At 50.6% G+C, this 14,657-nt stretch overlaps 1 protein-coding gene across 2 annotated transcripts; it reads right to left on the bottom strand.

The window, feature by feature from the left end:
* Window positions 1-3,677: 3,677 nt before the first annotated feature.
* CD40 (CD40 molecule) lies at window positions 3,678-14,452 on the bottom strand. Of its 2 annotated transcripts, XM_003936475.4 has the most exons (9): window positions 14,315-14,452; window positions 10,815-10,893; window positions 10,349-10,474; window positions 9,941-10,087; window positions 9,506-9,596; window positions 6,678-6,739; window positions 5,278-5,364; window positions 5,155-5,183; window positions 3,678-4,636 (listed from the first exon to the last, which is right to left on the bottom strand). In XM_003936475.4, the coding sequence occupies exons 1-9, from the start codon at window positions 14,363-14,365 to the stop codon at window positions 4,487-4,489; spliced, it is 822 nt and encodes a 273-aa protein (XP_003936524.2). In that variant the 5' UTR covers window positions 14,366-14,452; the 3' UTR covers window positions 3,678-4,486. The 2 variants fall into 2 exon arrangements, with proteins under 2 accessions (XP_003936524.2, XP_010345228.2); XM_010346926.3 differs by lacking the exon at window positions 6,678-6,739.
* Window positions 14,453-14,657: the final 205 nt, after the last annotated feature.

The raw sequence follows: 14,657 nt of genomic DNA, 5'->3' as shown, positions 1-14,657 counted from the left end.
AATGCCTCAGCTCCCGAGTAGCTGGGATTACCAGCACGCACCACCATGATCAGTGAATTTTTTTGTATTTTTAGTAGAGACAGGGCTTCACCATGTTGGCCAGGCTGGTCTCGAATTCCTGACCTCAGGTGATCTGCCTGCCTTGGCCTCCCAAAGTGCTGGAATTACAGGTGTGAGCCACCGCACCTGGCCACTTTTGTGAGGTTCTTGACCAATTTTTGGAATTTAAAAATAGAGTTCACATAAAAATCCAGATTCCAAACAGTCCGCAACCCTCATTCCTGCTGGGCAACCACTGGAAGAAGCCAATGGAGGCTGCCCCCAAAGACGGGCAGAGCTTCTGCGTTTTGCTGTAGCCTCGGCCACCTGACCTGCCTCCCAGCCCCTTCTCCAGCCCCTGCGGACATGAGTTTGCATCACCCCCCACACGCATGGGCCCATTTTCCTACTCACTGAATGAACAAAAACCACAGGCTCTTGAATCAACCTAGTTATGTCCAAATCCCAGCTCTCACTCTCCAGACCTTAGCAAGGCATTTGACTCCTGCACCTCATCTGTAAAATGGGGATTGTTAAGAGACCACGTCTTATGCAGGGCTGTCATACAGATTAAGGCAATGCATGCAAAGCCCTGAGCGTTGTGCCTAGCACACAGCGGGCACTCAATCAGTGTGGGCTCCTAGCCGTGTCACTGTGCACAGCCCTAGCTTGGAATGGGGCACACAGTAGGACCGCAGCCGATGTTTATTAAGGAAGGACGTACTCAAGACCTGGGGATGGATGACGTGGCAGAGTAGAGGCTCCAGGAGGCTCAGGCTGATGGGGCCGAGGGCAGAAAGGCCTCCTCTCCCAAGTGTGGGCAGGTGTGGGGCGACTCAGCAAACGCAACTTCACACAGGGCGCCCAAGCCTCCGCCAAGGTCTTTGGGCGTTACCTTGGCGCCACCTTCTGGCTGATGCGCGCCTCACAGTCACCCCCTCCGTTCACGTCCCGGGGAAGACCCTACACCCTGAAGAGGTTGGTCCTCTCCACTATTTTCAGAACTGGCAGGATCCTTAGAACTCCTAGGGACCCAGTCCTTCATCAAGCATCCAGGGACAAAAGCCCAGAACTGAGAGTAACTTTCCTGAGGCCACACAGAAAGCTCCTGGCCAATCTCCATTTAGAACCAGAGCTTGCTAACGTTGCCAAGAATAACCACCTCTTCCCTTCGTTAGGGACGCTAAGAAAAACAAAATTGCACGTTGTTGTGCATGCTTCTGCTGATTCTCAGGGGGAACATCTCCCAGGAGCAGATCCTGAGCCTAGGGATGAATGCAGGTTGTTTATTTGGGGTTGAACCCGGGAAGCACCAGTGGTCGAGAGGGCAAGAGACAGGGAAACGATGGGAATCCGTGGCTCAGCCCCTCCAGGGAGCCTCGGAGACGCTGTAGAACACAGCTCACGTTTGTCCCTCCCAAGGGCGAGGGAGCTTGATTGAGTATTTATCCACCCATTTTCAACCCCGGCTGGCTGAGCGTACTTCGGGGAATCAACGCGCCCATCTACAGCTTACCTGGCCTTCCTCGGCACCAAGCATGTTTTCAAGGCCTGGAAAAGCCCTGAGGCAAGTGATTCCCAGCTTGCAGTCAGAAACTGGCTGCTTACACAGTATAGAAATATAAACGCAGGCCTGTCGCAGTGCTCACGCCTGTAATTCCAACACTTTGGAAGGCCAAGGCGGGAGGATCACTTGAGGAGTTCAAGACCAACCTGGACAACATGGTAAAATCCCCGTCTCTACTAAAACTTCAAAAAATTAGCCAGTCGTGGTGGCCCACGCATGTAGTCCCAGCTACTCAGGAGGCTGAGGCAGGAGAGTCGCTTGAACCAAGAAGGTGGAGGTTGCAGTGCGCTGGGGCGGTACTACTGCACTTCAGCCTGGGCAACAGAGCGAGACGATGCCTCAAAAAAGAGAGAAAGAAAGAAATTTGAAGGCAGTGGTTCCCCCAAGTGTGAGCCCCAGAGCGGCAACATTAATACCACTTGGGACACTTGTTAGAATGTAGATGCTTGATCTCCACCCCAGACCTACGGAATCAGAAACACAGGAAGTGGGCCCCGCAATCTTTAACAAGAACCACCCTGCAAGTAGTTCAGATACACATTCAAGTTTTGTTGTTGTTGTTATTGTTGTTGTTGAGACAGGGTCTCTCTCTGTCACTCAGGCTGGAGTGCAGTGGTATGATCTCGGCTCACTGCAACCTCCAGCTCCTGGGTTCAAATGATTCTCCTGCCTCAGCCTCCCAAGCAGCTGGGATTACAGGCACCTGCCACCATGCCCAGCTAATTTTTGTATTTTGAGTAGAGATGGGGTTTTGCCATGTTGGCCAGGCCGGTCTTGAACTCCTGATCTTAGGTGATCTGCCCGTCTTGGCTTCCCAGAGGGCTGGGATTACAGCCGTGAGCCGCCATACCTGACCCACACTCAAATTTGAAACGCTCTGACCTAGGAGATAATACAGGAAGCGTCAATAGCGTCTGCTGCAGCTTTTGTCCCATTTGTCAGATAAGGAAACTGAGAAGTGAATCGGTGAAAGTGACTCATCCAAGGTCCCACTGTTAGGTGGCACATGGGTCTTTGGTCTCTTTCCACCACACCACCACAGAAGTGAACAACACTCATGCTTAGGCTCTAGGTAGGAGACGAGAATTAGGTCCCAAAGTTCCCCTTCCCGCCATCACCACTTTGCTCCACTTTCTAAACCAAAGGCCTCCACCTGGTGCATCCAAATGGTTCTTAAAGCACTTCTGGGAAGACTGCCAGGCCAGGTGCCCCTCTCTTGGCTCCCAGCTGCCCTCACAGCCTCCATCGGGATGATCCCTCTCCACATCTCCCCTTGCCCCCCATCACCCCTCACCCACCAGCCAGCAGGACGTGTTGGGGAAATCCAAAGCAGTTTCTTCCCTGGGAAAGGTTGAGACCCCTGGGTTAAACCTCACCTCGAACTTTGGTGCCGGAGTTCTGCACCGTACTTTGCATTGCTCTTCCTTCTCCTCCTTGTCCTCCAACCTTCCTCCCCTCCCCTCCGCTCCCCTCCCCTCCCTTCCCCTCCCCTCTGCTCCCACTCCATCTGCCGTTCCTCCTGGCTAGGCTCCCCCTCAGTTGGCTCAGCAGGAAAAGAGAACAGGATGGTTTATTTTTATCCTGAGATACTGCTGGGGGGAAGGGGATGCCATCTGACCAAGAAGCAGCAGCTCCTGCAGCCACAGGGAGGTCAAAAGGCAGTGGGAGACCCAGGATCTCCCTGGGAAGGAGCTACAGATGTCGGTTCCAGAGAGCAGGCAGATCTGGGAGAAACTCAGGACCCAGAGTGGGGAGCTCTGAGCGTGGCACTACCAGACACTGCTGTGTGACTGTAGGAAAGTCACTTTGCCTCTCTGGACCTCCATTTCCCCCTCTGTAAAGGAGGGAGTCGTGCAGGCCCGCCCGGCCTGGGAAGGCTATTTTTGTGAACATGAATCAAATGGGAAGAGCCCTTTGTAACCTTGATGCCACATGTGAGCACACACGGAAACCACCCTGGAGAGGCGGCAACCTGGGACATTCTCATGTATCTACAGAAAATGTCCTCATTCTGTGCGCCTGACAGCAGGTTAAACAGCTCATGTCACCCGGCATGTTCGCCCCCGTTTTTCTTTTTACATGTTTGATGATTTTTTAAATTACATAAGCATTACGTGAATTCACTCTCCTTTTGGGAAAAAAATGAAGCATTATGGGAAAGCCAAATCTCCCTTCAACCAACCCTCCCCCAGCCCCTTCTTCCCCACCTCAGACGTCACCACTCTTCGAGCTGTGGGTTTTCTGTGTATCCTTCCAGAACCCTTGTTATACCAATATATGATGTATATTATATTTATACATAGATCCATAGGCAACGTACATACATAAAAGCATGTACCTTTTTTTTAAAGGTTTCCTACCCATCATTCAGCAACACGCTTTTTTCCTTACTCAACAGTGTTTTTGAGATTCTGTTGTATAAATATATTCCAATTTTATTTGGCCAGTTTCCCGATGATGGACAGTTATGTTTGCTATCACAAACAATGCTGCAGTGGGCACCCATGTATATATATGGCTTCCTGGGTGCAGGGAAGCCACCACGATGCCTCTTGGGGCACCAAACTGCTGGATCGGAAGGGCTGGTGGATATTACTATATCACAGCCCCCGCCACCACCACCAAAGTTCTGCCTCTGTCTTTAATACAGTTGGGAGACTGGATGGGCTCGAGGGATGAAGTGAGAGGTTCTTCAAGGCGGACTGTTTCTCCATCCACTCTTAAGTCTCCTGTCTCAACCCGCAGGGGTGCAAGCAGGAGGGAGGAGCTGTGCCCAGTCAGTGCCAGTCCCTCACCCTCATGCCACAGCAGCAGTAGCACCAGGCTCTCTGGCCAGGTGCCTGTTTGCCCACGTGGCCACACTCCTGGGTGCGTCCAGCTTCACTGTCCCTCCTGCACTGAGATGCGACTCTCTTTACCATCCTCCTGGGCAACTGGTTGACATCCATGTAAAGTCTCCTGCACTGGAGGGGTAGGGTTGGGGCCAGGAAGATCGTCTATCTCCTGGGGAATCTGCTTGGTGCAGGGTACCTGGGGAGACAAGGTGTGAGGTCACCCCAGCAACAGAGGCAGCTGTGCCTCTGAGGAGCCCCTCCCTGGGAAGTGGATCCCCTCCCCAGCTCTTCCCTCTTTCCCAGATGGCAGGTCAGTGCCAATTCCTCGGGTACCTCCTGCCCCCTGCTGGCCACACCAAGGGTGAAGAGGAGCTTCCAGAGTGGGAGTCAGTGAGCTTACGGGGTTGCCATATTTGCTCCCACCCATCTGACCTAGCCCCAAGACCCAGAGACACAGCTCCCCACGTGTCGAATGCCAGGAAAGGCATGGAGAACAGTCAGTGTTAGGCTCTGCCAGGGGTGCCAGGGGCAGTTCTGCAGGGATTGAGCTCTGGACAGAAGGAGCATGGTGGGTGGAGGTGAGAGTCCCCAATTCTGCTGCCACCCCCCTGGCTGCAGGGACAGACTCTGAATCAGTTTTACTGCCCTATAGGTAACCATGAGGCCATCTTTCCAGTTTGCCAAAACTCTATCCTGGTTCTCAGGGAGACCTACCTTATCCTGTGGCTTCCTGTCCACCTTTTCTAGAGAAAAAGAAAATGAAAGGGGAGTTGGAGAGGCCGGATCGGGAAACAGGTGCCCCCCCCTTCCCCGTCACCTCCCGACCTGGGGACTCACTGATAAAGACCAGCACCAGGAGGATGGCAAACAGGATCCCCAAGATGATGGGGATCAGCAGCAGGAGTCTCCACCGATTCTGGGGACCTGGAGAAACCAGAACTTCAGCATGCACCCCGACCTGCAGTTTCTCCCCACCCCAAACCTGCTGTGACATGTCAGACTCCAGAATCCTCCAGTGTCAGAGCTCATCTGCATCAGAGGGTTCAAACCACAGCCCTTGGGGAAATGTGGCTGGCAGATGTCTTTAAAGGAACCAGACGTTTTTTAATGTTTGGAAATATTTGCCAACATTTTTAAACTGGGAGATCACCTATTAAAACTAGACATCTGACTTCTCTTACAAACCGGGAAGATCAGGTTTCAGTGGGCAGCCTCCCCACCTGGGAACCATCAGCAAGAAGCAAGTGGGGGCGGTGGCTGTCACCGCCTGCTTACCAAGCTCCCCACCACTCCCTGCTCTCTGCCCAGTGCTGAAGTCTAGCATGATTCATGTCTGCATGTTGCTTTTGGTACAGAAGAGCGGAGGGGAAAGGTAAAATGTTTCTCGTGCCGAGTTTTTTTTCTAAGTAAGAAAAGAAAAGAAAGACCAAAAGGCAGGGCAGCGACTAGGGTGAGGCGAGGGATGAAATTGTTTCAGGACAAAATTGAAAAGGATGATCAAAAAACTCAGGCATCGAGATAAGTACTCTTTTCATGCCCTATTTTGGAAATCATCAGGCAGACACCAAGTCAGCAAACTACAGCCTGCAGGCTGGCTGCCTATTTGTTTTATTGGAACCAGAGCCAGGATTAGGGTGAAGCAGGTGAGGCAGAGTCGTGCAAACACAGGGTCGAATCCTGTTCTTTATTTAAAATGTTGCTATCTTGCTCATCATGGATTTCTTTGCATTAATTTTTATTTTTAAAAATATTGCATCAAAATGAATCTACAATAAATAATTTTAAAAATGAATCTACCTTGATTATTACACTTTTAAGGCACCTTCTTAAATATTGTGCCCAAGGGCAAGTGCCTTGCTTACCTCATTCTAGTCCCAGCCCTAGGAAGAGGAAGGTAAATTTTAAGAGAAAGCAAAGAGAATGTATTTTTCTTACCCCTGACCTTTTTCACTGATTAACGTTATCTGATCTGTGCTGTAGGCCAACCTTCTCCCTCTAAAATCAAAATCTACTAAGGGAAGTGCTGTTATCATCCCATTTTACAGATGAAGAAACTGAAGCTAAGAGAGGAGAAGTGACTTGCGCAGGCTCCCAAGACAAGTAGCAGAGCTGTGATACCACACCCCCAAACTGCCTCCCCTCCCACTTTTCCCATCCAGTGTCCCTGTGTGCCTCAGTCTCCCCCTTCAGCTCCCACCTTCCTAGGCTGTCTCCGGGGCCCATTTTCCAGGACTCACCACAGACAGCATCAGTCTTGTCTGTTCCTGCCTGTTGCTCAGCCAGGCCTTTGGTCTCACACCTACACACAGACATGTGCACAAATGCACACACACACACACACACACACACACACACACACACACACAAAGCACACACAGAGAGAGAAAGAGATACTAAGTTTCCCCAAGTATAAGATTTCCAACTCTAGAGCAAGTCAGTCAACAATCAGCAAATCCAGGTTCACTGAGCACACAGTATGTGCCACATCCTATGCTGGTTATTACAGGAATGACACATACTCTGTCCTCACAGAACTTAAAAGTGCAGAGAAAAGATTGTTGCACATCTTGAAGGAGTAATAAATAGGGGAGTCTATAATGAGTGCCAAGCTTTGTGATACAGGTAGGCTAAAGTGAGATGGGAATGGTTCAGAGGAGGCAGAATCCACCATGGCTGGAATGGAGAGATGATGAGTTCAGTTTAAGACAGGGTTACTCAATCAGCACCAGTGACATTTGGGCTGGATCATTCTTTGGCGGGGCGGGGGCTGCCCTACGTATTGCAGATGTTCAGCAGCGTCCCTGGCCTCTATCTGTCAGATCCCTGTCGCATCCCCCTCTCCATTTGTGACAAATGAAATGTGTCCAGACATTGGCAAACGTTCCACAGGGAGCCCCCTGTTGAGAACCTCCCATTTAAGCGTCTTCCGGAAAGACTTCCCTGCAGACAAAAGCCAGCTACGCGGGCCAGCTACGTGGGACGATGTGATTTGGGGAAATCAGGCAGGTGGTATGCAGGATGGTGTTAGGGAACTATGGAAAATTGGATCTTTAGGACCAGATCACTGGCAGGTGTGACGTTTTCAACTGGATTCACCTGGTCAGTCTCATCAGCATCCAACCAGAGGACTTCACTAGTGAGAGGATTCAGCTGCTCAGAGAGCTCAGAGGCGGAGAAATTACAGAAGAGTGGCCAGCTAGGAGGCACAGCAAGCATCTAGATATGAGATGATGAAGACCTGGTCCAGGGTGGCCCCAGGAGGAGTGGAGCAGGATGGACACAGGACATTGCAAAGGAAAAATCATCTAAGGTAGGAGAAAAAGAGAGACGCTTTGAAGAAAGCAAGTCTTACATGAGTAGAGCATTCAGTTTACAACACACTTTACATGTCTTTAGCTCAAGCCTTGTGAAATGATGGTCATTCCCATTTTCCAGATAAGGACACTGAGGCTCAGTGAGGCTCACACACTTACTGAGCTGTAATCAGATTTGTAAGCCAGTGCACTGATTCTATTAATACTGTACCACTAGTGCCTCCAGTAGTCGGTCAACATTTATCAGTAAAAATTTATACAGCACCTATTACGCATGAGGTACTGTTCTAGGTATAGGGAATGTATCAGTGAAAGAAAAAATAATGGCCAAGTCTCTACATTTAAGGAATTTGCAATCTTCTAGGGAAAGGCTGACAGTTAACAAATAGTGTAGATGGTGTACTCCTATTTGTGCAAAAGTAAAAGGAGAGAGATTGTGTGTATGCGTGTGTGTGTGTGTGTGTGTGTGTGTGTGTGTGTGTTGGTTTATTTATATTAGACTCTCTGGAAGGATATGCAAGGAACAATGGCTCCCTCCAGAGAGAACTGGGAGGCTAAGGGGCAGGGATGGGAGAAAGACATCGAGACATGACTTTGGATCTTCTATGCTTTCTGTCCCATGTGTCTATCTTGCCCATTTTTAAAAATGAAAAGCAAAAAGTCAATGGGGCAGGTGTTTGTTTTTTGAGACAGAGTGTCGCTCTGTTGCCTGGGCTGAAGTGCAGTAGCACAATCTTGGCTCACTACAATCTCCACCTCCCAGGTTCAAACAATTCTGCTGCCTCAGCCTCCTGAGTAGCTGGGATTACAGGTGCCCACCACCACACCCAGCTAATTTTTTTTGCATTTGGTAGAGATGGGATTTCACCATGTTGACCTGGCTGTTCTTGAACTCCTGACCTCAAGTGATCCGTCCACCTCAGCCTCCCAAAGTGCTGGTATTACAGATGTGAACCATTGCGGCTGGCCTGGGGCAGGTGTTTACAGTATGTCAGGCAGATGAGTTTGATGGAAGAGAATTAACAGTGTGATCAGAGGATTGAAAGTAGCATGCAGGGAAGAGACCAGGAAATGCAACAGAAAGGGCAGGTGCCATGCTAAGAAGTCTGGATTCCAACAGAGACACAGGAACCACCTCAAATAGGAGAGTGTCGTGATCTGAAAGAAACTATAGAATGCTCACGTTGGCAAGAGGATGGAGAGAGAACCAGCTGAGGGGAGAGACCAGAGGCAGGGAGGCCAGGAAGCAGCAAAGGCATCACCCAGACCACAGTGATGAGGTCCAAACTAAAGTGACAGTGGAGACGGTGAGTTCCCAAAACATGTAGACAGCCAGAGGGCAGGATCTGGTGCAGGTTTGGTGCTAGAAGTAAGACAGGGAGGCCCTCAGGGTGAGCACCCAGAACCCAGAAAGCCCTAGAAAGTCAGGTAAGCTGAAAGCAAGAGGAGGAAAACTGAGGAGAAGCAGGAGGGGTAGAAGGAAAGCTAAGAGAAGTGTCCTAATGCCCCCAAGATGGGAGGCTCTCATGAAGCAAGAGATCACCTGTGTCTATTACCTCTAAAAGAGAGCAGGCAAGAAAAATGCAGACATGTGCCCATCTGGTTGGCCATGAGGCCACTCTGCAGATGCTTCACAAGTGCATGAGTATGTGTGGACCTCTGGGAGTGGGTACAGGACAGGTGGCTGGAGAGAACGGAGGCAGCTCCATGCCATCCTTAGAGCAGGAAACACAAGGGATGAGAGCTTATACCTTGTCCAAGGGCGACATTTTTCGAAAGCAGATGACACATTGGAGAAGCCAACCAGGCAGGGCTCGCAGATGGTGTCAGAAACTCCTGTAGCTGGGAGTGGGTGGGGAGGGGGACATTAACCACCACAGTGGACCACCTGTCCAGCTCACAGGACAGGCAGAGCTCCTACCTTGAGCACTCTTCCCCTGGTGTGGTGCTGCCCCCAATAGCTGCAGTCCCCAGGACTCCTCCCATTGCTCTTCAAAGACAGATGCCCATGGCAGGGGCAGAATGAACAAGGTCCCATCTCCAGCTCACTCCAGTGGGGATGCAGACGTAGGTGGGAGCCTCCACCTCCTCTGCCTCTGGAGCTAAGTGCCCAGTGCCCAGCCCCTCACCTTGGGCCCTAAGTTCCTCTGTCCCGCCTCCAAAACATTTCCAGTTGATCCACTTACCAATCTGCTTGACCCCAAAGCCAGGTGGGCATGAACTGTTCGGGACACAGCTCTCGCAGGCATTGCTTGTACAGTGTCGGCCTTGTTTACAGATGCAGATGTTGTCTGTTACTGAAGTGCCCTCCTGCTGGACCCGAAGCCCTAGGTCTGAGCAGAGAAGGACAGGAAGGATGGAAACCCGTGCTGGGCCATGCTCTGAGCCCCACTCCCCATGTTGCCTGCCCTTTCTTCCTCAGACCCTCTTCCAAGTAGAGATGGCAATCAAATCATTTAATGACCAGTACAACCCCAACTCCAACCAATCAGAACAGAGCCTGGCTACATAAATTGGAATGGCTGCATTGTCGGGAATATTAGCTGGAATATCAGCCCGGCTCCCAAACGTCCCTTTCCCAAAAGCCCACGCACTTGGGTCGCAGTATTTGTGCTGGTGGCAGTGTGTCTCTCTGTTCCAAGTGTCTAGGAATTCGCCTTTGCCACAAGAAAGGCATAGCGTGCCAGTGGTCTCTGTGCAGTCATTCACCAGTTTCTCTCCTGGAAAACATCAGGAAATGAGGGAGAGCTTTGGCCAACTCCATGAGTCAGACATTAACCACACAATGATCAGGCCAGGCTTTATGGTAGGGGATTCAAAGATGAAGGTCTTGGACTCTTTATAGTCAGGCGAGGAAGATGGAGGAGCTGGGATCTCTAGTCCAGGGTAAACAGAGGTTTACCTGGTAGAGAGGGAACCCAGAACATTCTGACAGTGAAGCAGGGCTGGGAAGTGGGTCGCTTCAGATTTAAGTTTACAGTTAACACATGGGGTCTGTGTCTGCCACAAAAGCAAGCGGAGGGGGGGCTCCGTCATGGGGCTAGAAGGTTGGCATCTCACCTGGCTTGCACAAAGAACAGCACTGACTGTTTATTAGGTACTGTTTTTCTCTGCATGCAGTGGGTGGTTCTGGATGGACCTAAAAACAGAATTATGGCATTTGAAGGGATCTTGAAACTCCACTGCAGCCTCCTCGGCAGAAAGGTGAAAGTCACCCAGGAAAGAGGCTGCAAACTGAAGCGCAAGTCCAAACAGAAAGTGGAAACTGAATGATTGGCTGTTTGTTTTCAAGTAAATTGCCAGCTGAGCTGATTATAATCTCACCCAGAGAATCATTCTGATGTTTTACAAAGTGATGGCACTGGAAACTCACAATATTCTCTGAAGTGAACAGACTTCCTTTGGGCTTGATGCCTGAGTCAGTCCTCTTCTCAAAGATCCCATAGTTCATGGGGACCCCAGCAGCTCCCCTAGAGTCCTGAAGCTGGCTGACTTCAGCTGGCCCAGTGGTGGGCCATGTTTGGCACTTGGCCTCTTCCTCCTATTCTTCTGCTTCTCTTCCTGCTTCTTTCCAAGACCCATCATGTTTTCTTCCTCCAACTCCTCATCTGCTCATCCAGCCCTTCCCTCATAAAATGCTAGACTGTAAAGCTGGAAGAATAAACTCCAACTCTTTCATTTTATAGAGAATTGAGACTGAGCACCAAAGAAGAGGGCCACTTGCCCAGAGTCTCACAGGGACAGTGATTGAATGAGAACTCAGGTCTCAATGCTCCCTCTCTCCATCAACTTGTTTCATCTGCACCATTTTACTACATCCAGGTACCATCCATGCTATTAATTACTTCTTTTTAATGTCAATATTTTTATTTTATTTTGTTTTGTTTTATTTTTTGAGACAGGGTCTCTCTCCATGACCCAGGCTGGAGTGCAGTGGCATGATCTCAGCCCACTGCAATCTCCGCCTCCCAGGTTCAAGCAATTCTCCAGCCTCAGCCTCCTGAGTAGCTGGGATTACAGGTGTGCACCACAATGCCTGGCTAATTTTTGTACTTTTAGTAGAAACAGGGTTTCATTATGTTGTCAGGCTGGTCTCGAACTCCTGACCTCAAGTGATCTAACTGCCTTGGCCTCCCAAAGTGCTAGGATTACACGCATGAGCCACCATGCCTGGCCAATACATTTACTTTAAATGTAAATCTTACATTATTGCCAAGAGACAAGAACCAGTATCACTTCTCATAAATAAAAAGTAACCCTAAAAATAAATTTGGAAGAAACAAAACAAGGTTATTAAACCCCAGCTGGTTGCTTTGCTTGCTGCAGGCCCTCCACCCGAGGCCTGCCCTTTATTTTTGTTTTAAAAGGAGGATTAGCAAGGCTTTGAGAGTCATTAACTCTATTCTAGCTCCAGAGACTTCCTCTTTGAAAAAAAATGAGAAGGATTTTTTAAAGAACTGTAAAGTGAGTCTGTGTTTAATTCTATGTCCATGTGTTCCTTCAAATCATCCCACCCTTTACGAACAGCCAGGGAAAAGAACACAAGTTCGAGAGTCAAGCAGCTTTAGACTTCAGTCTTGATTTTGTAACACTAGCTATTTTGCTTCTCTTAGCCTCAGTTTCTCCATCTCTAAAATGGGAGTAATAATGCCTGCCCTGCAGGTTGGATTGTGAAGATAGGAAATAATAGATGTATATGGCCTGGCACAGTGTCTGGAACATAGTAGGTGCTCATTAAATGGCAATTTTAATCATTATTCATTTGTATCTGCTTACATGGCCAGCACCCTGGCTACTGGGCTGGCTGCCTAGGATCCTACCTAATTGGTGGCTCTCATTCAATCTGGGTATCGCAGCAAATTACTCACAGAAACGTGACTTACCCAAAATGGGGAAGGAAGTACAAAAGGCTACTGCCCCCCGCCAGCTCATCACAAGACACCATTCTATGAATGTGGAGCTCCCCACCACACTCCCAAAGATAGGAAAGTCCTTGACGCCATCTTCAAACACATGAGAAATAAACCCTCCTCTAAAAAATCTGTCAATCCCCAGTCCTCATTCCCCATAGTTCTGGTTCTTCTGCCACAAAAGAGCTCAGGACCAGAGCTTGGAGAGTCTCACTATCTGAGAGGCAGGCTCAGGAATCAGGCAGGCGTAGATTCGCACCCAGGTTCTCCCATTACCTAGCTATGAGAACTTTGGCAAGACAAGCCCCGTTTCTGAGCCTCAATTTGCCCATTTGTATAACGGGGGAGTTGTGAGACATCAGACCAAGAAAACATGCAGTGTTTGGCTCAGAGCCTGACACACAAGAAGCCCTCGGTAGATAGCCCCTCCCCTTGTTGTCACAGCCCAGCCTCTACCTGGAGCCGAAGTTGGGAGTTATGAGGGCAGACTCTGCTCTTAAGAAACCTGGATCACATCCTTCACCCCACCTTCTCTGACTCTTCCTCCACTCCTCCCACAAGGGCCCTCCTTTACCTCTTTCCAGCTCCGCCCTCCCCCTCCTGCCTCCCTGCTCCCTGAGAGCCATTGCTTCAGGTGAAAGTGAAAGCTCTGGGACCAAAGCAGCCTCCCTATTCCCTCTCTTCCCTGGCTGCCGACCCCCCACGCCATGGGTCATTCTCGCCCAGGCTTCAAGCGGGAATCTATAGCCCTCGAAAGTAGGGGGAGGCCAGAGGGGCTGGGACGAGGGGGCCAGGTACTTAGGGGATTCCCAGCCTCAGAATGAGGAACTACAAAAATATATTTAAACAAAAAGTGAGTCAAGTGTAGGCTTCTGAAAATCCCGTAGATATGCTTGGTTGGCTCTGAGCCCTTCTGGTGTCTGGAGAAACCCTTGGTTTCTCCAGCCTTCTGACCACCAGCCCTGGCCAGAGCTAACCAGAGCCCTGGTGTCCTAACCCTTTATTGGGTCCCATAAACTGTTCATCTCCCTCAGGGGTTCCCTATGTCATCTTAAATTCAGGAGAAAAAGGCACAGCCCTGGGGATTCCTCCTAAGTTGGAACACCCAAGATAGGGGTTCGGGAGGGTGGGGGGCGATATTAAAAGCTCCTTGCCTTCTCAAAAGCACCTGGGCTACTGCCCACCTCTCTTGTTCCCACAAGATGCCCTGGAAGAAGGCAGCCCCAGCTGGCAAGGAGATGATAACTGCTCGCAGAGGCTGGCATCTGTCCATAGTAAGAAAGAGACAGGAAACTGGCCAGATCCGCCCCTTCCCTTGGTCCGCCTCACTTCCCGCCCTCTAAACCCCCTACCAGTCTCCGCGTGGCCAGCCTCTGAGGCTCCCTAAACCCATCCACGCCGTCTAGGCACGCTTGTGCAACCAGTGCCTTCTCTGAGCGGCCCCTTTGGACCACCCCGGACCCCGGCCCTGGAGAAGAGAGAGGCAGCCCACCCCATTCAGCCAGGAGTGCGGGCACCTTGCCCAGCTCCCACCCAGCCCCCTGCCCCAACAAAAATCAGCCAAGAAGGTCTCTTCTCCGAAGTCTTGCTTCCCTTTTCTTCTCATTCCCCACTCCCAGATCCCGTCGGGTCGGGGCAAAAACAACTCACAGAGGTCAGCAAGCAGCCCCAGAGGAGACACTGCACCGGCAGACGAAACATGGTGAGGTGAGACCCGGCGGCAGGACCACTGGGGGCCGGAGCGGGGCCTTGGCTAACTCCCCTGCCCCAGCCTTGGCCCCGCCCAGAAAGGGGGCGTGGCCTTCAAAGACCAATCGCGGTCCACCTATAGGGGGCGGCCCCCAGCAATTCTCGGAGGTGGGATTTACCCCAGGACCTTCCCAAGAGTCTAATTCCCCCGGGAGTTTAGGGACGCGCGTCTTGCTGGGTAGGGGAGGAGGCATGGTCCCAGAGAGCGCCCTTCTTCTTTGTCCCCAGACAAAGGCCAAGCTGA

This window comes from Saimiri boliviensis, chromosome 9, assembly GCF_048565385.1.
Source record: "Saimiri boliviensis isolate mSaiBol1 chromosome 9, mSaiBol1.pri, whole genome shotgun sequence".
Classification (NCBI taxonomy): domain Eukaryota; kingdom Metazoa; phylum Chordata; class Mammalia; order Primates; family Cebidae; genus Saimiri; species Saimiri boliviensis.
The sequence above is the reverse complement of the archived record's forward strand: the minus strand, read 5'-3'. Positions and strand labels throughout refer to the sequence as shown.

Excerpts from the sequence above, each read along its gene's own strand:
- CD40 (XM_003936475.4), bottom strand. The coding sequence starts at position 14,365 with ATGTTTCGTCTGCCGGTGCAGTGTCTCCTCTGGGGCTGCTTGCTGACC. Across the intron at positions 6,740-9,505 it reads AAATGTCGCCCTTGGACAAG|GTGTGAGACCAAAGGCCTGG; the intron begins GTATAAGCTCTC and ends GTCTGTGTGTAG. Across the intron at positions 5,365-6,677 it reads CAAGACTGATGCTGTCTGTG|GTCCCCAGAATCGGTGGAGA; the intron begins GTGAGTCCTGGA and ends TGGTTTCTCCAG.